This window comes from Capra hircus, chromosome 20 (genome assembly GCF_001704415.2).
Source record: "Capra hircus breed San Clemente chromosome 20, ASM170441v1, whole genome shotgun sequence".
NCBI classification, from domain to species: domain Eukaryota; kingdom Metazoa; phylum Chordata; class Mammalia; order Artiodactyla; family Bovidae; genus Capra; species Capra hircus.
Window position 1 is genome coordinate 22,062,643 of NC_030827.1, and position 25,542 is coordinate 22,088,184.

Below are 25,542 nucleotides of genomic sequence, written 5' to 3' on the forward strand. Positions count from 1 at the left end.
GAGCCAGAGATCAAATTGCCAACATTGGTTGAATCATCAAAAAAGCAAGAGAGTTCCAGAAAAAACATCTATTTCTGTTTTATTGACTATACCAAAGCCCTTGACTATGTGGATCACAATAAACTGTGGAAAATTCTGAAAGAGATGTGAATACCAGACTACCTGACCTGCCTCTTGAGAAATGTGATGCAGGTTAAGAAGCTACAGTTAGAACTGGACATGGAACAACAGACTGGTTCCAAATAGGAAAAGGAGTACGTCAAGGCTGTATATTGTTACCCTGCTTATTTAACTTATATGCAGAGTACATCATGAGAAACACTGGGCTGGAAGAAACACAAGCTGGAATCAAGATTGCCGGGAGAAATATCAGTAACCTCAGATATGCAGATGACACCACCCTTATGGCAGAAAGTGAAGAACTAAAGAGCCTCTTGATGAAAAAGGAGAGTGAAAAAGTTGGCTTAAAGCTCAACATTCAGAAAACGAAGATCATGGCATCTGGTCCCATCACTTCATGGGAAATAGATGGGAAAACAGTGGAAATAGTGACAGACTTTATTTTGGGGGGGCTCCAGAATCACTGCAGATGATGACTGCAGCCATGAAATTAAAAGACGCTTACTCCTTGGAAGGAAAAGTTATGACCAACCTAGACAGTATATTAAAAAGCAGAGACATTACTTTGCCAACAAAGGTCTGTCTAGTCAGGCTATGGTTTTTCCAGTGGTCATATATGGATGTGACAGTTGGACTATAAAGAAAGCTGAGTGCCGAAGAATTGATGCTTTTGAACTGTGGAGAAGACTCTTGAGAGTCCCTGGGACAGCAAGGAGATCCAACCAGTCCATTCTCAAGGAAATCAGTCCTGAATATTCATTGGAAGGACTGATGTTGAAGCTGAAGCTCCAATACTTTGGCCACCTGATGCGAAGAACTGACTCATTTGAAAAGACCCTGATGCTGGGAGGGATTGGGAGCAGGAGGAGAAGAGGACGACAGAGGATCAGATGGTTGGATGGCATCACTGACTCAATGGACATGAGTTTGAGTAAACTCCAGGAGTTGGTGATGGACAGGGAAGCCTGGTGTGCTGCAGTCCATGGGGTTGCAAAGTCAGACACGACTCAGTGACTGAACTGAACTGACAAAGGAGAGAGAAGTTTACTTATTGAAAGAGAAAAATCATTCATTAGAACCTCATTTTTGTGGGGTCATTACCTAACATGGTATTACTGATGGGCTGCCTGGGGGAACTTCTCTTGTACAGATCAGACCCTTGTTCAACCTTTCCCCCAACATGCCACTTTTAGTTTGCCTCTTCTATTGCTAACATGTACCCCTCAACCTAGACGACTTTATGTACTCAAACCTGCATGACACATTGGCAAGTTTTCCCTCCTACCTGTCCCTGAGTTTTAAGCATACATATGAACCTTGACGTAAAAAGACTTAAAGTTCAAACTTACACTGAACCCCGTAAGGTTTCCTGAACTCAGTATGGGCCAATTCCCATAATTCACCTAAAATTCCCTTCTGTCTTCTGTGTGCCTTATAAATTATTATTCGTTAATACCAAGCTAAGACATCTTCTGGAAAGCCTCCCCTGAGGCCTCTTACACTACCCCTAACTCTACACACTGCACATATTTTGAAAACTCATTTACATTAATTTATCCTACAAAGCCATGATCAATTTCAACACAGGGGTTATCTTTACTCTTTGTACTTTCAGCACAGGGCCTAGCCTGGCAGGCCCTCCTTTTACTGACTTTTCTATTTAACTTGGGAAGTTCCAGATATAAGGAGTATTTACTGCTAAATAAGTCACTGATCAAATTTAAATGTAAGCTAACAAGAGTTATTATCTCCACATTTTTTCATTCTCCATTTTAGATCAAATCCCTTCTTATCTAGGTTGGATGACAGAGTAAACCTGGAGCCAGTTAGAGACTGTTTAGTCCTGTCCCTTGTGAGTTAGGGCTAGGTTCAGTCATTGCTGCAGGAACTTTCTCCTTACTCTTTCCTATGGATTTAGATCCCATGCAGTATCTGTGCAGTGGCCTAACTGCACTGTTTCGCAGCTTTACTAGCTGAGGACACTGTTTCCTATCATGAGTTTCCGGGTTCAGATTCAATACACTAGTTTTACCTTTTTCCCTGTTAAGAGACCTGAGATCCTTCCCTCACTCCAACTTGAGGAATAATTTTGTACTGTCCTCTTCTCTGTGCCAAACTGCTGGTCTGAACATGCACTACTGAGAGATTATCCAAGTTATTATCTAGGCAGTCATCTAAGCAGCCACCATACTTCAAATGAAGGGACCAAAAATCTAATGGGAACCTGATGTGTTGGAATAGTAACTTCCAGTACCAAACAGAGTTGCTTCTCTCATGTTTAACAGATAAACTGTTCTTCACCATAAACGGTGCCGCTTCAGAGAAAAATTCTAATTTCTACCAAAGGCTTTGCCTAAAGGCTTTTCCTTTAAAATAAATGGTTCATATTACTGTTAACAAAATAAAAAATGAAAAAAAAAATTCCTTTTTATGTTTATAAACACATGAAGTCCAGAATGCTGGCAGAGTAACAGAAGTCAGGAAAGAAATTACTGTGCTTTTAGGGGAGAAAAAAAGTTTGTATTTCTAAAACTCTCCATGTGTTACTAAAGTTTCTCCATTTTCTCAGTAGTCCCTACTTACATGGTGTTGATAAATCTCCATTTCTTTTGATGTGACTCAGGATGCAATGTATTTTATCCTGCATAGATATATTACCACAATCATCTTTACAAAAACAGGAAAAATATTTTAAAGGTTTTTTTAACAAGACAAAAAAGCATCCAGGTAATGGTGCAAAGATCAAATACCACAATCCAAATTTTACTCATTTCCAAAGGTCTGGTCCTTAAGACTGAGGATTTGTTGTGCAGCCACTAAGTTACATCCGACTCTCTGACCTCAGGGACTGCAGCACGCCAGATGGATTCCTTGTCCTTCACTATCTCCTGGAGTTTGCTCAAACTTGTATCCATTGAGTCAGTGATGCCATCCAACCATCCCATCCTGTTACCCCCTTCTCCTCCTGTCCTCAATCTAGCAAACTACTGCCCTTAGATAGCTAGTTTTACTAGAACACAGGACACATCCATTCATTCACGTATTTTCTGACTGCTTTCATGCTATAATGGCAAATTTAAGTAGTTGCAACAGACCATATGGGGCTTCCCTGGTGGCTCAGATGGTAAAGAATCTACTTACAATGTAGGAGACACAGAATCAATCTCTGGGTCAAGAAGATCCCCTGGAGAAGCGAATGGCTACCCACTCCGATATTCTTCCCTGGAGAATTTCATGGACAGAGGAGGTTGGCAGGCTACAGTCCATGGGATCAGAGTCGGACATGACTGAGCGACTTAACACTTTTTCAACAGATTATATGGCCTAAAATATTTACCATCTGCTGTTTTATAGAAAGTCTTAAAAAAAAAATCCCCCAGAAGGAAAGTATAGACATCTTAATGGGTGGCATGAAGCCTTTACATCTCTATTGGGGCATAAAGATGGGTCCTATATGCCTTACTTCTCAGTACACAGGTTTTATCTATTCTGCCAAATGACTCTCTGCTCTACAACTCATTTCACCAAAAATATCAGTGCCATTGTCACGACATTTAAGCTCAATTTTGAGGAGAAAGTACTAATTCCAAATAAAATACTTTTCACCTCACCAAATCAGCTTCCTATAAAGCAACTACTACTATTTCAGCACCCAGACTAACTGAAGGAGGCGTTTAAAGTGTGTTTAGTCTGTCAGTTGTGTTGGATTCTTTGCAACCCTGTGGACTATAGCCCACCAGACTCCTCTGTCCATGGGATTCTCCAGGAAAGAATACTGGGGTGGGCTGCTATTTCCTTCTTCAGGGGATCATCCCAACCCAGGAATCAAACCTGGATCTTCTGCATTGCAGGTGGACTGACTCTTCTTCACCATTTGAACCACCAGGGAAAACACCAGTTAACTGCTAGTCTGCAAATTTCTCCTCTTTAAAGAAAACCACGTTCAGTTCAGTTCAGTCACTCAGTCGTGTCCGACTCTTTGAAACCCCATGAGTCGCAGCACACCAGGCCTCCCTGTCCATCACCAACTCCTGGAGTTTAACCAAACTCATGTCCATCGAGTCGGTGATGCCATCCAGCCATCTCATCCTCTGTCATCCCCTTCTCCTCCTGTCCCTAATCCCTCCCAGCATCAGAGTCTTTTCCAGTGAGTCAACTCTTCAAATGAGGTGGCCAAAGTACTGGAGTTTCAGCTTCAGCCATCAGTCCTTCCAATGAACACCCAGGACTGATCTGCTTTAGGATGGACTGGTTGGATCTCCTTGCAGTCCAAGGGACTCTCAAGAGTCTTCCCCAACACCACAGTTCAAAAGCATCAATTCTTTGGTGCTCAGCTTTCTCCACAGTCCAACTCTCACATCCATACATAACCACTGGAAAAACCATAGCCTTACCTAGATAAACCTTTCTTGGCAAAGTAATGGTTCTGCTTTCTAATATGCTGTCTAGGTTGGTCATAACTTTCCTTCCAAGGAGTAAGCATCTTTTAATTTCATTGCTGCAATCACTATCTGCAGTGATTTTGGAAACCCAAAAAATAGTCTTGCCATTGTTTCCACTGTTTCCCCATCTATTTCCCATCAAATGATGGGACCAGATGCCATGATCTTCATTTTCTGAATGTTGAGCTTTAAGCCAACTTGTTCACTCTCCTCTTTCAAGAGGCTTTTTAGTTCCTCTTCACTTTCTGCCATAAGGGTGGTGTCATCTGAGTATCTGAGGTTATTGATATTTCTCCCAGCAATCTTGATTCCACCTTGTACTTCATCCAGCCCAGCGTTTCCCATGATGTACTCTGCATAGAAGTTAAATAAGCAGGGTGACAATATACAGCCTTGACATACTCCTTATCCTATTCAGAACCAGTTCCAACTGTTGCTTCCTGACCTGCATATAGGTTTCTCAAGAGGCAGGTCGGGTGGTCTGATATTCCCATTTCTATCAGAATTTCCCACAGTTTATTGTGATCCACACAATCAAAGGCTTTGGCATGGTCAATAAAGCAGAAATAGATGTTTTTCTGGAACTCTCTTGCTTTTTCCATGATCCAGCGGATGTTGGCAATTTGATCTCTGGTTCCTCTGCCTTTTCTAAAACCAGCTTGAACATCTGAAGTTCACGGTTCACGTATTGCTGAAGCCTGACTTGGAGAATTTTGAGCATTACAAAGCCATGTTAAAGCTGCATTAAAGTTGTAACAACAAAAGTAAATTCCCTACTGAAAAAAATACTCTAACTCCTAAAATGTCATTACAAGGGAAACTTACTACACTGTTGGTGGGAATGCCAATCAGTACAGCCACTATGGAGAAAGTATGGAGGTCCCTTAAGAAACTAAAAACAAGAGCTACCATATGATCCAGCAATTCCATTTGTGGGCATATATTTGGAGAATACCATAACTCAAAAAGATACATGTACCCCAATGTTCACTGCAGCACTATTTACAATAGCCAGGAAGCAAACTAAATGTCCACTGGCAAAAGAATGGATTTTAAAACCTATAAAATCCATTTATAGGTTCTCTACTCAAGGCTCTGTAATGACTTATATGGGAATATAAAAAAAAGTGGATATGTGTGTAACTGATTCACTTTTCTATTCAGCAGAAACACATTGTAAACGTATATGGTAAGTACATATACATAGGTCTTCCCTGTAGCTCAGACAACAAAGAATATGCCTGTAGGAGAACCAGATTCAGGAAGATACTCTAAGAGACTGGAACCAGAGTGCGTGTGCATGTCTGTGTGTGTGTGTGTGTGCGTGTGTGTCCACTCCACTTTGTGTGTGTTGCTGCTTAGTTGCTATGTCATGTCCAACTCTTTGCAACCCCATGGACTGCAGCACACCAGGCTTCCCTATCCTTCATGAACTCCCATAGTTTGCTCTGATTCATGTTCATTGTGTCAATGAGGCCATCTAAATATCTCATCCTGTTGGTCCCTTCTCTTCCTGCCCTCAATCTAGATAGGTATCTATATATTTAGATACAGATTTAGATCTAAATATATAGATTTTTATCTAGATACATACATATACACACAATGGAATATTAGTCATAAAAAAGAGAATGAAATAATGGCATCTGCAGTGACATGATGGACCTAGAGACTGTCATACTGAGTGCAGTCAAAGAAAAGAAATATATCGCTTATATGTGGAATCTAAGAAAATGGTACAAATGAACCTATTTACAAAACAGAAAGTCACAGATGTAGAAAACAAATTTATGGTTACCAAGGGGGGAGGCAGGAGAGTTGGGAAGGTAAAATTGGAAGGTTGGGATTGATATATACACAACACTATAATAAAATAGATAATTAAAACCTACTGTGTAGGGCTCTGTAATGACTTATATGGGAATAGAATCTAAAAAAAAGTGGATATGTGTCTAACTGACTCACTTTCCTATTCAGCAGAAACACACTGTAAATCAACTACACTCCAATAAAAACTTTTTAAATATTACAAAATCATAAACTTCTTAAAAGTTGATACCTATAATCTAATTTTCCTGTGATCGAGACCTAGTAAGCTTGTCCCATGATCTAGCGTCCATTTAAGGATAAACAGCTTTTAAGAAGTCATATTCCTCATCAAAATTCTCCAGATTATCTCTGATCACCTTTAGTGAAAGCCACTCAGTCGTGTCCGACTTTGCAACCCCATGGACTGTAGCCTGCAAGGTTCCTCTGTCCATGGGATTCTCCAGGCAAGAACACTGGAGTGGGTTGCCATTTCCTTCTCCAGGGCATCCTAGAAAAAGGATAAAACCTTGAGAGAAATAAACTCCACCTTAGAATTATTTCTACAAAAAATGTCACTATTAAATGCAATTCTATTTTTAAAAACTTGAAAGCACTGAAGCCCTTTGTAATTAGTTGACAAGAATATGATTTACCACTAAAGTTTAATGACTGCATTTCAGATAACTAGTAAACTTCCCCTTAGAGTGAGAAAAAACATCAAGTTTAGTCCATAACTGAGCATAAAATGAAGTGGAAAAGAAACAAGTCAGTTTAGTAAGAACTCAACCAGTTGTTTTACACTACATATAACCACGTAGAATAGTTTGTTTAATCTAACATGTAACTTTAAAAAATATGTACTACATGCTTCAAAATCACTGCAGATGGTGACTGCAACCATGAAATTAAAAGATGCTTGCTCCTTGGAAGAAAAGCTATGACCAATCTAGACAGCATATTAAAAAGCAGACACATTACTTTGCCAACAAAAGTCCATCTAGTCAAAGCTATGGTTTTTCCAGTAGTCACGTATGGATGTGAGAGTTGGACTATAAAGAAAGCTGAGTCCTGAAGAATTGATGCTTTTGAACTGTAGTTTTGGAGAAGACTCTTGAGAGTACCTTGGGCTGCAAGGGGATCCAACCAATCCTAAAGGAAATCAGTTCTGAATATTCATTGGAAAGACTCATGCTGAACTTGAAACTCCCAATACTTTGGCTACCTGATGTGAAGAACTTATGTAAAAAGACCCTGATGCTGGGAAAGATTGAAGGTAGAAGGGGACGACAGAGGGTCAGATGGTTGGATGGCATCACCGACTCGATGGACAAGAGTTTGACCAAGTTCTGGGGGTTTGGTGATGGACAAGGAAGCCCTGCATGCTGCAGCCCATGGGGTTGCAGAGTTGGACACCAACTGAGCAACTGAACTACATGCTACTGGGAGTTCCTGTTCAATTACATGGTATTAACAGTAGTGATTAACAGCTAAAATTCAAGAACACCTACTGTGTGCCCAGGATTTACACTAGGTGTTAGTGATTCTCTTCATCCTTACAGTAATTCTACAGAAGAGATATTAACATCTCAAGAAATTAACTATCTGGATTAAGATCAAAGCTCACATAAAGGGTAAAGCCAGGTTTCAAATCCAAGTGTGACTACTCTACCATACTGCATGTCAATACATTAGAATCTTTTTTTAAGTTCTCTAGTAACACTAATGTGTAGACAAATTTGAGAACTACTACTACAGCGAGTCTTATGTATACCCAAGGATAGGGACACTGCTGCCATTCAACATGCTACAGTAATGTCCTTCTAAGATGATTTAACATTATAAATTTCAATCAGTTTCAGATTAGGTTTCTACAAAACAAAGATTATAAATGGATAGGTACAGTGAAATCTACAGGATAAATTAAATGTCAGCAAGTGATGAACTGCACAAGTAGTGATTAACTGCACGTTGTATCTCATAAGGAGAGAATTTCAATTAGAAAACCTTTTAAAGTAGGTAAGTGGATTACACATATTCTCAAGCCCTTAAGTAATAACACTTTGGGTCCATGTGTCAGCAAACAAAATTATCTACTAAAGTAATCAAAGTTCTCTTGGGAGACCCATCATTTTTCTAAATTCTAGCATTCAGCCCTAAGGCAAATTTACATTAAGTAGCAAAATAAAATAATGGAAACCTCTACAGCCCTTGGAGATTTTTATGGATCTTGCTAATTCTTGAAATGTCCTGCTCACTCACTCCTGAAGAGCCAAGTAATGATCGCCACCTTCAGAAATGTACTGTTTTCAAAAGAAAATGTCATAATATCCACCTCTCACAATTAGTGATATTATTTAAAAGCCTAGCAATATATTCCTAGGCCTTCCCAGGTGGCGCGAGTGGTAAAGAACCCGCCTGCCAATACAGGAGACATAAGAGACGTGGATTCAATCCGGTCATGAAGATCCCCTGGAGGAGGGCATGGCAACCAGTATTCTTGTCTGGAGAATCCCATGGGCAGGTGGTGCAAGTGGTCATAACCTGCCTGCCAATGCAGAAGACAGAGAGAGACGCAGGTTCAATCCAATCAGGAAGATGCCCTGAAGGAGGGCATGGCAACACACTCCAGTATTCTTGCCTGGAGAATCCCACGGACAAAGGAGCCCGGCAGGCTATAGTCCACAGGGCTGCAAAGAGTTGGACATGACTGAGGCAACTTAGCAGCAGAAGCAATATATTCCTAAATTTATATGGCAAAATAAAAACCTCACTTTAAAGAAAAATTTCACAAGTACCTTTTCTAATCCAGGTAGCTGAATTCTAATAAAGCACATTTAAAAAAACATCTTTTACAAAGTTTTAGAGTAAGGGATAATGAACCATTCAGGCAGAATACGAAGTCAGGTCAAGGTCAGTTGTTTTTTTGGGGGGGAGTCAGTAGTGTACACTTCCACTGTATAATCACAAGGGATAAATCAAATTCCTTATGATTACACAGTGGAAGTGAGAAATAGATTTAAGGGACTAGGCCTGATAGAGTGCCTGAAGAACTATGGACAGAGGTTCGTGACACTGTACAGGAGATAGGATCAAGACCATCCCCAAGAAAAAGAAATGCAAAAAACCAAAACGGCTGTCTGAGGAGGCCTTACAAATAGCTGTGAAAAGAAGGGAAGCGAAAAGCAAAGGAGAAAAGGAAAGATATACCCATTTGAATGCAGAGTTCCAAAGAACAGCAAGGAGAGCTAAGAAAGCCTTCCTCAGTGATCAATGCAAAGAAATAGAGAAAACAACAGACTAGCAAAGACTAGAGATCTCTTCAAGAAAATTACAGATACCAAGGGAATACTTCATGCAAAGATGGGCTCAGTATGGTATGGACCTAATAGAAGCAAATATATTAAGAAGCGGTGGCAAGAATACACAGAACTATACAAAAAAGACCTTCACGACCCAGATAATCACAATGGCGTGCTCACTCACTTAGAGCCAGAAATCCTGGAATGTGAAGTCAAGTAGGGCTTAGTAAGTATCACTTCAAACAAAGGTAGTGGAGGTGATGGAATTCCAGTTGAGCTATTTCAAATCCTAAAAGATGATGCTGTTAAAGTGCTGCACTCAATGTCAGCAAATTTGGAAAACTCAGCAGTGGCCACAGGACTGGAAGAGGTCAGTTTTCATTCCAGTCCCAAAGAAAGGCAATGCCAAAGAATGCGCAAACTACCACACAATTGTACTCATCTCACACGCTAGTGAAGTAATGCTCAAAATTCTCCAAGCCAGGCTTCAGCAATACGTGAACCATGAATTTCCAGATGTTCAAGCTGGTTTTAGAAAAGGCAGAGAAACCGGGATTCAAATTGTCAACATTCGCTCGATCATCGAAAAAGCAAGAGAGTTCCAGAAAAACATCTATTTCTGCTTTCTTGACTATGCCAAAGCCTTTGACTGTGTGGATCACAATAAACTGTGGAAAATTCTGAGACACGGGAATACCAGACCACCTGACCTGCCTCTTGAGAAACCTATATGCAGGTCAGGAAGCAACAGTGAGAAATGGACATGGAACAACAGACTGGTTCCAAAAGGAGTATGTCAAGGCTGTATATTGTCACCCTGCTTATTTAACTTCTATGCTGAGTACATCATGAGAAACACTGGGCTGGAAGAAACACAAGCTGGAATCGAGATTGCCGGGAGAAATATCAATAACCTCAGATACGCAGATGACACCACCCTTATGGCAGAAGTGAAGAGGAACTAAAGAGCTTCTTGATGAAAGTGAAGAGGAGAGTGAAAAAGTTGGCTTAAAGCTCAACATTCAGAAAATGAAGATCATGGCATCCAGTCCCATCACTTCATGGCAAATAGATGGGGAAACAGTAGAAACAGTGGCTGACTTTATTTTTGGGGGCTCCAAAATCACTGCAGATGGTGACTACAGCCATGAAATTAAAAGATGCTTATTTCTTGGAAGGAAAAGTTATGACCAACCTAGACAGCATATTAAAAAGCAGAACCATTACTTTGTCAACAAAGGTCCGTCTAGTCAAGGCTATGGTTTTTCCAGTAGTCATGTATGATGTGGACTGTGAAGAAAGCTAAGCACCAAAGAATTGATGCTTCTGAACTGTGGTTTTGGGGAAGACTCTTGGGAGTCCCTTGGACTGCAAGGAGAGTCAACCAGTCCATCCTAAAGGAAATCAGGCCTGGGTGTTCATTAGGAGTGATGTTGAAGCTGAAACTCCAGTATTTGGCCTCCTGATGCAAAGAGCTGACTCATTTGGAAAGACCCTGATGTTGGGAAAGATTGAAGGCAGAAGGAGAAGGGGATGACAGAGGATTAGACGGTATCACTGACTCAATGGACGTGGGTTTGGTTAAACTCCAGGAGTTGGTGATGGACAGGGAGGCCTGGAGTGTTGCGGTCCATGGGGTTGCAGAGTCGGACACGACTGAGCGACTGAAGTCATTTAGGACATTAGTATTTAAACTTATCCCTAAGTAAGTTTAAAATGCTTATGTAATCTAACAACAGTACAAACACAAGCGAAGAAATTTAAAATGTTTATAGATACCAAGCCCTTCAACACACTGAATTTTAATAAGGTATACCTGATGCTTTCAAATCTGATTTTTTTAGATTAACATTTCCATATTTATTTCAACCTTAATAAAAATATATTTATGGAAATAAGTTACCCTAATCCTGAATATAATACAAGATATAATTTTGGAAATGCTATTTAAAACCCATTACCATAAGAATTTTGCTCATTAAAAAAAGGCTGGGAAGAGGGGGTAGTAGTAGTAGTAGTTAAAAGGGGAAGATTACAAAGAAGGAAACATTAAACTTCTCAGTGTGACATATATTTTCACTACCCTGACTCCAGCAATGGTTTCCACAAGGCAAAGATAAAATATATGCTTCAAATATGTAGTTTATGCCAATTTATACCACAATAAAGTGGTTGTAAAAAAGAACTTGCTGCAGAGAAACAGTTTGAAGCAAGTAAAAGCAGTAACTTTTCTCCCCAGGCCTCCATGTCCTGGGTTTGACAATTTCACACTAGATGTACAATTTAACTAGTTTCCATAATACTTATGGGCTCTCTTTCAAACAATACAGTCCAAACTCTTACCAGCTGCCCATATTTCAAGAGCAAGTTAAAATCATACTACGCTTTAAACATTCTATCAAAATAAAATACATCCATATGGCTCCATCTACTCAGTAGCCAAACTGGTTAATGCTATCATTAAATACATAGAATAACCATACCATTGTATCTTACCACAATGGCAACATTCAATATCACAATATGTGAACGCACAATAAACAGTAACTGCTGAAAAATGAGACTTAAGGCAAAATTATCTGAAAGCAGAAAACAACAACAAACTGAAAATTATAAGAATCTTTTCTAAAAGCTATTTAGAAAACACATTAATTTCAAACGTAAACGACATTTTTCAGATCCCTTTGAGCTTGTGCTAGCAAATACAATTTGCATCTGTTAACTTTATTAAGCCATAAACCAAACAGTGCAATCTAAGAGTTCCAAAAACATTCAATATGATACTGACAGAGCTTTGTTTCAGTTTCCCTGCGGCTAATGCTACCTTTCACTTTAAGTGATTAGACTGGTTTTTGGCATATTATATAATAAAAGCCTATTATAAAAGATAAATTTTCAGATATATTTAATACTAATATCCACTTTAATTCATCCTCAGAAGTTTTGTGGGGGTGAAATTTGTGTTTTGTTTAAATTTCCCCATCACCAGCAGTCTCAATGTGAACCAAAAAATCTGGCTTCTGTTGAAAGCTGGGAATCCTGTATAGGATTTCTAAAATGGAAAACAGCAAAAACATTCCAGCTCTCTGAGAAAACATCTTGAGGATGTTAATTTAAACATTTTTGCTTTAAGATTATGCTCTTTACAATCAGAATATATTTAAACATGAAGTGGGATGGAAGAAGCTAAAAGAAATGTGGGTAAACAAAATCAGAACAATCAAAAATACTAAAAAAAAGAAAGCAAAATTACTCTTACAGTGAGCACTAAAGAGAAAATTCTATAATTAATGTGCAAATGAAAAATAAAGTGGTTTTTTACCATTCATTCAATAAACTTGTTAAGCAGTTGATAATAAAAGGGCTATTTTAAGTAGTTTTTTTTCTAAACTCAAAAGTAATCACCATAAAGGAATAAATAAAGTATCACTTTGTTTTAAAAAGTGAATAAACCACAATGTGTTTAGAGACCAATATCTTGAACACTACAGAGAACGACAATATTCTGAAAATCCAGTTTATTTTCCACGTGGACAGATCCAGTCAGTGTGATCAGTTTTTCTGCATGTGTAATAATTTATCAAAATAAGTTTTCCCACAAGACTCTTTTCCATCAACTCTGAAAATCCTGGTCTTACAATATATCCAAATAAAGCTCTTGAAAATCACCTCCTTAAATTTGGAAGAAAGTGTGGCAAGTCTCTCCTGTTATATTTACTGAACTACAAATGGCTAAAGAGCAATTTATGTTTTAAAACGTGACTAGCACAACAGTTGAGTTCAGGAAATTAACGTTTTAGTGCACTTTGCTCCAGTTTTAGCCAACATGCTACATTGTCCTTTTTTGGAGGGGGAAGGCTGGGGACAGCGCCACACTAAGTGGACTTGAGGATTTCCACTGTATGAAAAGGTATGACTCTGCAAGCAGAACAGTGTAAGCTGCCTTTTTTCTTAAGACCTGGACATTTTAAGACAGAAGCTTTGCAAAACATTACACAATTTTTTTATTATTAAATGAGAAACTCTCATTTGTTACATCGTCACATTGCTAGTCAGAGAAATGCTGCAGTGATGAAGAAAGTCAATGTTGGATCAACCAAAGTCCTCATTTCTACAACATTCATTTACAAGGAAATAATGTTCAACACAGCCCAACACAACATTCTTGGTTTTCTTCATATTGAAGTCCCCCAAAAAATCATCTTCTAATGGGGTATTTTACTACATAAATTATAGTTCTTCATTTTTACAATTCACCCCAAACTGTATGAGAGATGTATCACACTAAAATTTCTAAAGCTGTTAGGAAATCCTTCACACATCGTCATCATCTGATGTGTCACTGCTACTTGTCTCTGTGTCGTCATTCTCAATAGTGGGTTTGAAAGTGCTGTTTTTCCAGGGTCCAAACTTGAAGTCACAGATCAGGCCATTTTTCAAAATACCATTTTTCCTCAGACCATTCTTCTGTAACTAAAATATCAACAGAAGTAAACTGAATAAATAAATTATCCTCCAAGAGTTACTACAAACTAAGAATGCTCTAGAAACTGAATGTAACCAAGAACACATTAAAGGTAAAAAAACTCCACAGATTACAGAATCATTTCCGAAAAAATAGCTATATAGGTAACTATAGATCAAACCAATATAACAAAATATTTCCTAGGAATAAATCACTACTCTTGGGAGAGCTGCATTTACAGCATACCTAACCATTTACATATATATACATATATATTCTAATGTTTTGGGGTATGTGTGTATATATATATACACAGAGAGACAGACAGACAGACAAAGAGATACTACTTATCAATCTATACCCATGCAGATAGATAGGTATCTATACACCCATATTCACACAGCATTATCTACAACAGCCAAAGGTGGAAGCACCCCAAGTGTCCATCAATGGATGAATGCGTAAACAAAATGTGGCACATACACATACAATGGGTTATTGTGTCTCTGAAAAAAGATACTCTGATTGACCCATGCTACAACATAGGTGAACCTCGAAGACATTCTGCTAAGTGAAATAAGCCAGTCGCAAAAGGACAAATACTGCATGACTTCACTTACATAAGGGGCTAAGGCAGTGAAATTCAGAGACAGAAACCAGAGTGCTGGTTTCCAAGGGTTGGGAGGAACAAGGAATAGAGTTATGGTTTAATAGGTACAGAGGTTCAATTTTATAAAACGAAAAGACCTCTGGAGGTGAGTGGTGGTAATGTCTGCATAACAATGTGAATGTACCTAAATGCCACAGAACTGTATGCTTAAAAATGATCTAAATGGTAAATTTTATGCTATTTGCATTTTGGCACAAATTTTTTTTTAGGATGACAAATCTATTAAGTAAATATAACTAATTTCCTCAAAAATTTCATTCAAGCCATGTGAAAAGTGTTTTGAAGATTATTAACATTGATAATACTTCTATATAGAAAATCACTTCTGTATCACCAGAACTATTTTCAAAAAGTATAATGGATTTGAAAAAAAAAATTGAAAAACTCCCTGAGATTTCCCTCAACTCTACCATGCATCTTCTAAGAAATACTCCCTGGTGGCTCAGTGGTACAGAAATAACCTGCCAACATAGTAGATCAGGTTTGATCCCTGGGTTGGGAAAATGACCTGGAGAAGGAAATAGCAACCCACTCCTATATTACTGCCTGGGAAATCACATGGACAGAGGAGCCAGAACAGCTATAGTTCACTGGGTCAAGAGTCGGACACGACTTAGTGACTAAACAACAACTCTTTCAAAAGAGCAACTATGAAGACATTAAAAATATATATTTAAGATGTTACAGGATATCAAAATTCCTGTGCCAAGAAAAGGATAAAAGATGAAATCACATTTAAGAAAGCTACTGTTGTTTTCTACTTATCACCAAGTCATTTTTTAAATGCCTAGAAAATGATAAATCTGACACATTCTTTACACTAATTTCTAAGCACTGCAGATCCATGGATTTAAAGAAATCAGCCTTGAAGACCTATTTAAAACAAAGGCAAATCTGACCTATAATGTGATGCTCAACCAATCCCTAAATAAAACTTCTATCTCACCCCTTAAAAATGCTTAGTTATATGTTGTTCTGATTAAGGAAGGGCTATTTTTAAAGTGAGCTTACATCATTCAGTTCTTACCTGTTCACTAATAACTTGGAATTCTCTCATTTCATCCTCAGTTAAGGGTGCACATGTTTCATCATTTTCACTGTCTTCTTGCCAACCCATCTCCTTTAACAATCTGGAAAGGGATGGAAATGAATACATTTAATTTAGAATTTCACCCAAATTAAGTCCTTTTATATTATGTGCAAGAAAACATGATCCATTATACAAAGTCTGCACAAAAGATGGTAGGGTTTATGCTTTAAATATCTTTCTGAAAATGAATAGGTAAGATTATGCCCAATAAACTGTTTTAAATAGTAAGATCAGAATGAAATGCCTAATTACTTTATCTTTGATGTAAGAGGTTCTAAGGCTGGAAACCTGCAAAAGGTTCTTTAGGCTAAAAACTGAAGAAAATTTGCTAAATTCTTATACTAAAAGTAGAAGCAATACACCTCCCCATCTTCTTTAAGGCCACTATAGTTCATCATGTTCTTAGCTATTCACTAGGTTTTCTACTTCTGTTTTTCTTTTTTTTTTTTTTAATAATTACATCCCTTAAGCACTTGTTACTCCTTTTTATACCTAACTCATTTTTCAAACTGAACCTGTCACAAATTGACTACTCTGTAGATCTTTACATACTGTAAAACAATCTCATAAAAAATCAGTGCTCAGAGACTTGAAATATACCCATAATTTCACCTAAAGCCTTTGACTGTGTGGAGCATCACAAACTGTAGAAAACTCTTAAAGAGATGGGAATACCAGACCATCTTACCTGTTTCTTGAGAAACCTGTATGCAGGTCAAGAAGCAACAGTTAGAACTTTTTTATGGAACAACTGACTGGTTCAGGATTAAGAAAGGAGTACAAGGCTGTTTATCGTCATCCTGTTTATTTAACTTATACACAGAGAACATCATGCAAAATGGCAGGCTGGATGAGTTACAAGCTAGAATCAAGACTGCCAGGAGAAACAGAAACCACCTCAGATATGCGAATGATACCAGCCTAATGGCAGAAAGCGAAGAACTAAAGAACCTCTTGATGAGGGTAAAGGAGAGTGAAAAAGCTGGCTTAAAACTCGGTATTACAAGAATTAAGATCATGGCATCTGGTCCCATCACTTTATGGTAAACGGAAGGGTAAAAGGTGGAAGCAATACCAGATTTCCTCTTCTTGGGCTGTAAGATCACTGTGGATGGTGACTGCAGCCATGAAATTAAAAGATGACTGCTTCTTGGCAGGAAAGCTATGACAAACCTAGATAGTACAGTAAAAAGCAAAGACATCGCTTTGCTGATAAGGTCCATATAGTCAAGATTACGGTCTTTCCGGTAGTCATGCATGGATGTGAGAGCTGGACCATAAAGGCAGAGTGGCGAAGAACTGATGCCTTCAAATTGTGGTGCTAGATAATTAATGTTCTTGAGAGTCCCTTGGACAGCAAGGAGATCAAGCCAGTCAATTTTAAAGGAAATCAACCCTGAATACTCATTGGAAGAACTACTGCTAAGCTCCAATACTTTGGCTACCTGATGGGAACAGCCAACTCGTTAGAAAAGACCCTGCCTGATGCTGGGAAAGAGTGAAAGCAGGAGAAGGGGGCACCAGACGATGACATGGTTGGATGGCAACACTGACTCAATGGACATGAGTTTGAGCAAACTCCAGGAGACAGTGAAGGACAAGGAAGCCTAGAGTGCTGCAGTCCATGGGGTTGCGAACTCGGACATGACCTGGCAACTGAACAACAAAACACTATACCCACATTTTACAGATGAAAAACCATGATCATGTAAGTAAAAAATTTTGCCTACTTGATAGCAAAGAAGCAGAATTCTGGTTTTCTGCCTCCCCAGTTAATATACACTGCACCAAACTCTGTGGCCTCTGGACTAAACCCACAATTAGGAACAGATCGTAACAGTGATCTGCACTTTGCCTTTTCATTAGCATTTCTTCTCATTCTCTTTCAAACTATTATCAAATCACTCTAATATCACTTTCACAATTACCACCCTCTGCCAAATATTTTCAACAGCTTCCCAATTCCTGAAAGAGCAAACTCCATAACACACAATGACCACAACTTCAAATTCCTTACATTAGAAAAAGCACAGCACTAGAAGTGGAAGACCTGAGTCACAAATCCTACTCAAAAACCAGGTATAAGACAGAGCTCCTTCTTCATCTAAAGCATTCAGATAGTTTGACTAGATCTCTAAGACCCTGCCTTTGCAGTGTATCTCTTAACTCCATTTAGGACTCCACACTATTGTCAAGTTATGCTATACATCAGCCCTAAAACAAACCATGCGTGTATTCTATTCTAAACATCTTTTCATACCCCCATTTCAAAATGACTACCCAGTACCCTTGCCTGTATTGTCTCACCCTTTAAGATTTAATTTAGGTCCCAATTAAAACTTTCTAACTGGTACTCAAGCCATAATGCTATCTAACCCCAAATTCCTCTGAATTTCTCTGGAACGCATTTCTATTAATTAATTTGGTGCTTAGACAAGGTAACAATTACCTCTCTGATGTTGAAACTATCCTCAATATTGTGATGGTATACTGAAACTTGATAACTAGTAATATATATGCCAAATTATTTCATTTTAAATTTTAATTAACATATTTGAACAAAAAAAGTCATCCTTGAGAACTGTATCACTGATACCTAACTTTTTAAATCAAGCTACATGAGTACTTAAGTATGTATGTTAACTTAAGAAACTTTACAGGGAGGTCCCTAGTGGTCTAGTGGTTAGGATTAATGCTTTCACTATTGTGGGCTGGGTTCGCTCCCAGGTCGGGAAACAGATCCCACAGCCCTCCCCCAGATCCCCGCCAAAGAGATTTACAGAAAATCTGAAGCCATGGAAAATAAATAGCACTCAATTTTCAGAGAAACACATGCTACAACATGGATGTACCTTGAAAGTATTACTGAAAGTAGACTGGTGGTTACCCAGGAAAGAGAGTAACAATGAGTAACTGTAAATGACCATGGGGTTTCTTTATGGAGTGAAAGAAATGTTCTGACTGTGGTGACAGCTACACAACTTCAAATACACCCAAAATTAACGAACCGAGTAAAAAAATTAAGAGTGTATATAAATTATATCTCGATGAAGTTGTTAAAAAAGAAATCAATTTTCCATGTAAAATCAAAATTTTGGGTAGAGAAAAAAGTAAAAACACCGACCTGTGTTCTGCTTCAAGTGAACTAGAAAGAACATCAGTCTGTGGGAAGGTTGAAGACCTAATGATCTGTTGGGAAATTACTGAGGCATTGCCATTCTCTTGTGGAATTTCATTTTCATCAAAGTTTCGGTTTATATCCCTTTCTTGGTGAGTACTGTTGCTGTTATGCAAATTAAATGAGTCGTCATCCTGATTTTTGAAGAGTTAAAAAAAAATTAGAGAATAGTTATTAAAAAAGGAAACTTTAATAGATCCTGGTTAGATCTTCATGGATAAAACATAACTGTGATGTTTATATAATCATGTAGAAAACAGTTTCATAAGATGTAAAACTAAGTTGTGAAGGGAACTTACTAACTTCAAGTATTCACATCTATTCAACCAAAAATTAAAAGGACAAAGGCAGGCAAGATGGGGAAAACCAAAAGTACAAATATGAACAGGAATCTTTTAAATTTCGTTTTTGAACAGCAACTAGAGTAAGAAAAATCTATTCAGAAAGGAATTCATTATTTATGCAAATAGCTAACTAGCCTTGCTTTCAGAAATATGAAAATATTCAAAGATTCTAAATAATATCTGTCCAACTATTCCAATGACATGCTAATGTCAAGCCCAAGAATTACACTACACCTTCAATTACCTTTTCTGAGCCCACATGGCTTTCATCTTCATGTTCCTCTTCCACTCTGTCCCTTTTCAATGCTTTCAAAAACTCACTCTTTTTATCTGTGCGCATTCGTGTCAGTTTGGTTAGACGAGGCTGCTGATTAAGTTTGTCAACAGGTGAAGAAGAATTTGAGCGATTACACTAAGAAAAAAATTTAGAATGTTGATAAATACATAGAGAACTAATATCAACATAAAGTTCACAACTATAATGACTTTCTATTTCACTTTCTTCACAATATACAACAAAATTGATTTTAAATTCTATTTTCTACTATCCTTGTTATTTTTAATCTATCTCACTGAATGATCTTTCTTATCCGAGAAACAAAGTCTGATAATACTAAGATCTATGATTCTAAATTAGGAGTTTTAAATATTATTTTATAAAATGGATCCTGAAATTGTTTAAATATTTATATATAGATATTTTTTAAAGCAGTTTTTAAAACTGTGTTCCACAGAGTTCAAAGGTTCTAATAATAGTTTCCAAAATGAACTAGTATAATTATTTATGCACAGGTACACTAAGGGTTTATCATATAGAATTTCACAAGGGAAGTTTTGTGGAAGAGCAGAGGAGCGTGGTAAAGGGACATGTACTGGAGTCTTTTTATTTTTCATATATTGAGAGTGGACTACAGAAGGAAAGAGAATGTTGGAATTCTGTGTCACAAGAATTTTAAGCCTTGGGAATAAATCAAAATGCTTCACTTAGCAATAACATCTGCAGACTATAATGAATTGAAGCCACAATTAACCAGCTGGGAATGCTGGTCTTTCTAGCACAGCTCTAAAATTCTGTGACTGAGAACTAGTCAATGAGGGGGTTATAATATTCCAATATAGTACCCAGAACAATCTCAGTTATTACAACATAGTCACAAGTGTCTTTTGTCCCTGAACTGGTCAGGGAAGTCCCTCATCTAGAAGTTTCACAAAGCTGGCCAAATGAGAAAGAAATGTGTAAGCTATTAAGTATTCAAAGTCAGTAAACATGCATCTTTCTCTCTTCTTCCTCCTCTCTGTCCTGAGTGTTAATACTAATAAAATGTCCATCATCCCCAAAAGAAGAGTATATAAATCCTGATTTTTTAGTCAAGGTTTAATCCTATATCACAGCATAACTTTATGACAAAAGTAAAAACATCTGTTTTCATAATTCTTTTCTTAAAAATTACTCTTTCTGGGGCTTCCCTGGTGGCTCAGTGGTAAAGAACCTGCCTGCCAATCAGGAGACATGGGTTCAATCTCTGGGTCAGTAAGATCCCCTGGAAGAGGAAATGGCAAACCACTCCAATATCTTTGCCTGGGAAATCCCATGGACAGAGGAGTCTGGTGGGCTACATCTATGGGGTCACAAAGAGTTGGACACAGACTTAGCAGGAGACACAGGTTCCACCCCTGATCCAGAAGACTCCACATGCTGAGGAGCAACTAAATTTGTGCACCACAACTATTGAACCTGTGATCAAGAGCCCAGGAGTTCCAACTACTGAGCCCATATGCTGCAACCACTGATGCCTAAGCACCCTAGAGCCCGTGCTCCACAAGGGAAACCCAGGCACTGCAACTAGACAGTAGGCCCCGCTTGCCAAAACTCAAGGAAAGCCTGTACAGCAATGAAGACCCAGCAGAAGCAAAAACAAATAATTTTTTTTTAACTACTCCTTCTGGTTAATGGGTTACACATGTTTATTTTACCATAGAATTTTCTATACTTTAGGTTATTTGGACATTGTGTTAGTAATTTTTAAAATTAGCCCTCCTTAAATTGCAAAATTAGTTAGCAAACAGAGAGAAGTATCTGAATTCTGGAAGAACTAAAATTATCATGATTTGAGATACATCTGGCTCCTCAGGAGTACTTTTATTAAATGCCATACCTCTTTCACTGAAGTTGTTGATGGACTAAAATTCTTGGCAGTTGATTTAAAAGCATTAAAGTTGCCAACACCATATGTAGACTCATGAGGGAAAGAAGTCCCAACTTTATTTTCTTTAGTTTGGCTTTTCCATTGTGTAGGCTAAAGAAAAAACACACAAACATTAATTAATGTGTATCTAAACAGATTACATAGAGGAAAGAGAGAACAAAGTGAATACTATAAAATGACTAAATATGACTTAAAAAATTATTTTGTATTGTATCAATCATTTCTACATGGTTCTTTTTTTAACAAATAAAATCAAAATCTGGTATTCAGATAAAACATTTAACTACCTTGCTTTTTTTCCAAGTTTTATCTTAAGTTAGGTTTCTTTTGCCTAATACCAAGAAAACACAAGTGAGAGTTTCAAAAGCCTAAAACTAAAGATTAAGTACAGCATTTTATACCATTATTAAGCAAATATATCACAGACGCATCTGGCAAACAAGTATTTACAGATTTCATTTACTACTAACTATTAAAACAAGAAAACATACACAGACAAACACACGAACCACTTAAAAGATAATTTAAGGATACACAATGGCCCAACACTTTCCACTTAGAAATCAGCAGCCCACCAATACCCTCCCTACTTCGATGTGAATTTTTCAACATTTTTTTGGCCAAAGTAATTCAGTTGATATCAACTTGTAACTTGCATGTTAAACAATTTAGAACTTACTTTTGTAGGTGGAGCAGCAGGCTTAGGAACTAAGCCTTTATAAACACTTGGACCAGTCCCATTCTTAACTGGCTGTGACTGAAGATTTCCTACTACTGGGAATCCAGATAGTTGTAAGTCTTTTGTATTACCTTTCTTAATGACCAGCATCCTTTGAGTTCTAGATTTAGGATTCGGGGGATATTCTGTATAAATAAAGCACGAGCAACAGTTATACAGTTTAGATTTTAGCATAAAATTAAATCACCAAAGAAAAGCATATTCCAAACTTTACTATATTTAAAAATAACAGCTGCTTCTTGGATAAAATGGCTAAGCTATGTAAGTATGAATTGTATTCTTGCTTGAGAAATAAAGCTTCAACAATCATCAGACCATAGCAAGGAACTGAGCAATGTCAAGTAACATTCTGAGATGAATTCAGTTAGACAGTGGCCTAGAATGCTAACTATGACCAAGCCAAAATTAATTACATTCTAGTATATTTTTCAATTATAAATTTCATCCTAACAGCTCTTAAGACTTGAAATACATTTTCCTCTTTTCCATTTTGAAAAGTTTTACTAATTCTTTTTATTTCATTCATAAAATTATTACCAATAAGAAAGGGTCTACAGTCCCTCTATTTCTAAATTCCTGCTTAATTTATGACTAATGAAAAGGGGAACTATGTTTTCACAATACCAGTTCATTCAAATATTTACTGGCCATCGAAAGTAAACTGAAGGCATTGTGCAAGCTGTAGGGGATCCAACTCAATCTTTGCTTCTGAAGATTATACTAGAAAGTTTTTCTCAAAACAACTGTATTTGCTAAAATATGAAATACAACTTCTAGAGTTTAACCAGTTAATCTGTAACCAAACAGTTAATGTGTAATTAAACAGGTGTTACAATGAGCATGTTCCCAACAATGGCAGTGACATGTCTTTCTTCCTATAGAAAAAACTCTGAAAGCCATCAGTTTCACCACTGAAGAGTTTCAAAGAAAAGAATTAACTGGAAACAAAACTGCAGAAAATGTAAATTAAAATTAGTTTAAGATATGATCCTGTAAGACAGTGAGTAGTACATATGTATATAATGATGGCCTGCATCAAACAAACCAAACTTTCTATTGATTTATCTCAGAAACTAAACAACCGACTACTAGGGATACAGAGGCATTCTCAAAGTCCCTCTGAAACTTAAACTCTTTCAAACTACAGAGCTGATAAAATAGTTCATTTATTGTAATGCTAAAAAAAAAAAAATAGAAGAACAAGAACCTGAGAATTAATTCCCTGATGGTCCAGTGGTTAGGACTCAGTGCTTTCACTGCACAAGCCCTGTGGTGTACCAAAAACAAGCAAACAAATGAAAATACAGACCACTCAAGAACCTAAAGCAAACTGAGAAAATATTCATCTTTCTGAAAGTTAAACATTGAAAGTGTATCTACTAGGGCAAGCATTCCAACTTCTCAGCTACCCACAAAGGCCCAGGATATGAAGGCTAAGAAAAATATTTTCAGGCACACAAGGACATTAATTACATCACCAATATATAGTTTTTCTGAAGAACTAACACACTGAAGTCAAAACGAAAATGAAGAATAATGACCTTACACAGAGATCCAATGAAGAACATTAGAAATAGTGCTAAACAATTTTAAGTTTTACAATTACTTCTGGTAAGCAGAAAGTGACAGCATAAATAAAATTAATAAAAAGACTCCTGAAATTACCAATTCTTTAAATTAGAATATAAGAGATAACAGTCTGGTACTCAAAATCTAAGTTAATGAACCTCAGGAATCTGAGGGATGACTGATGCTGGGAAATGCAAAAAGTCTAAGAGTCTCTACGGTCTGATCTCAGAAAAATCCAAGTGCTGAAGTAGGAGGCGGTTTTATCTGTGCACCACAGTAAGTTCATACATAACTGGCAAAGACTTCTATTCCAATATCGTCAATTAAGCACACAAGTTTACCTTCCTTCCCTTTTAGATCCTTATGTTAAAATTACCATAATGAGGGTTAGTCGCTCAGTCACGTCTGACTCTTTGCAATCCCAAGGACTGTAGCCCGCTAGGCTCGTCTGTCCACGGGATTCTCCAGGCAAGAATACTGGAGTGAGTTGCCACTCCCTTCTCCAGGAGATTTTCCCACCCAGAGATCTAACCCAGGTCTCCTACATTGCTTGCAGGCAGGTTCTTTACCATCTGAGCTACCAGGAAGCCCCTCAAACTATAATGAAGGAGTAAACAAACACAGCAATAAAGAACAGGAGGAGGTTCCTCAACAATGAATGATATCAACCCATATTTCTAGAGAGTAAATAAAGTAAAGAAAGAAACTTCAGCTTAGTGTGTGCACAAAGAAACCCAACAGCTGAGGAGGGAACTATATAGAATCCTAGATTGTAGAGTGGGACTTGGAAATGCCATATAAAGCACAAGACAGAAATGAAATCTTTTCAGACAAAAATTAATCACCAAGGAAAGTAAATCTACTGAAGTAAAATCTTTACTAAAGCAAATCCTAAACAATGTACTTTAGGCAGAAGTAAATGATTTCACATTGAAGGCTGAGGATACAAGACGAAAAAGAAATAATATTTTTGTACATAAGTCATCACTGATCAAAACTAGAAGACAGAAGAGGAGAACAAATAAACACGCAGGGATGATTAAGTCTCAATGTAATTTCTGACTACAAAGTTCATCTTACCTAAAACTGGATTTCCAGATACCTAAGAAATACTTTCAGTTTCCTCAAAGAGGTCTATGGTGCAAAGAATGAAAGAAAATCCTACAAAGAAAGATGAAGCCCAAGAAATCAGTCACAGACAAGAGGTAATAAAGTAAAAGATAATAAAGGTACCTAAAAGATGATGAAAGGGACTGGGAGGAAAAAGAAAGCAGACACAGTGCTGACTGACTTACATAAGCATTCATATTCAAATAGTACAGAAATTAAGACCATGTGCTTTCGTACCAGATTTACAAAATTTTGATACTTGCTCCAACATCACTAGTTAATCTCATCTATAAAATGAAAACAGTTCTTGTCTCGGAATTACAGTGAAATGTTCTTTCCACTGTAATAGGTAACTATTTCAAATTAAAGGTGTCTTTTTGAAGAATTTTAAACCTAAAATTTAAATTGAACGACCACAAGAGTATAGAAGATGAGAAAAATTACAACAGAAATAAACAAAATAAAGACTAACCTATATCATATATTATCTATGCTGAACA

The 25,542-nt window shown here is 37.4% G+C and overlaps 1 protein-coding gene across 4 annotated transcripts in view; it reads right to left on the minus strand.

Moving 5' to 3' along the window:
* GPBP1 (GC-rich promoter binding protein 1) overlaps window positions 13,172–25,542 on the minus strand; it is a 70,700-nt gene continuing 58,329 nt past the window's right edge. For 3 of the 4 annotated variants that reach the window (XM_005694685.3, XM_018065599.1, XM_018065598.1), the window contains exons 8-13: window positions 22,304–22,488; window positions 21,574–21,714; window positions 19,662–19,829; window positions 19,020–19,207; window positions 15,833–15,935; window positions 13,172–14,143 (exon numbers count right to left, since the gene is read on the minus strand). In XM_005694685.3, coding sequence (XP_005694742.1) covers window positions 13,985–14,143; window positions 15,833–15,935; window positions 19,020–19,207; window positions 19,662–19,829; window positions 21,574–21,714; window positions 22,304–22,488 — 944 coding nt within the window. In that variant the 3' untranslated portion in view covers window positions 13,172–13,984. The remainder of the gene's footprint in view (window positions 14,144–15,832; window positions 15,936–19,019; window positions 19,208–19,661; window positions 19,830–21,573; window positions 21,715–22,303; window positions 22,489–25,542) is intronic. The other variant, XM_005694686.3, reaches the window with a different exon arrangement.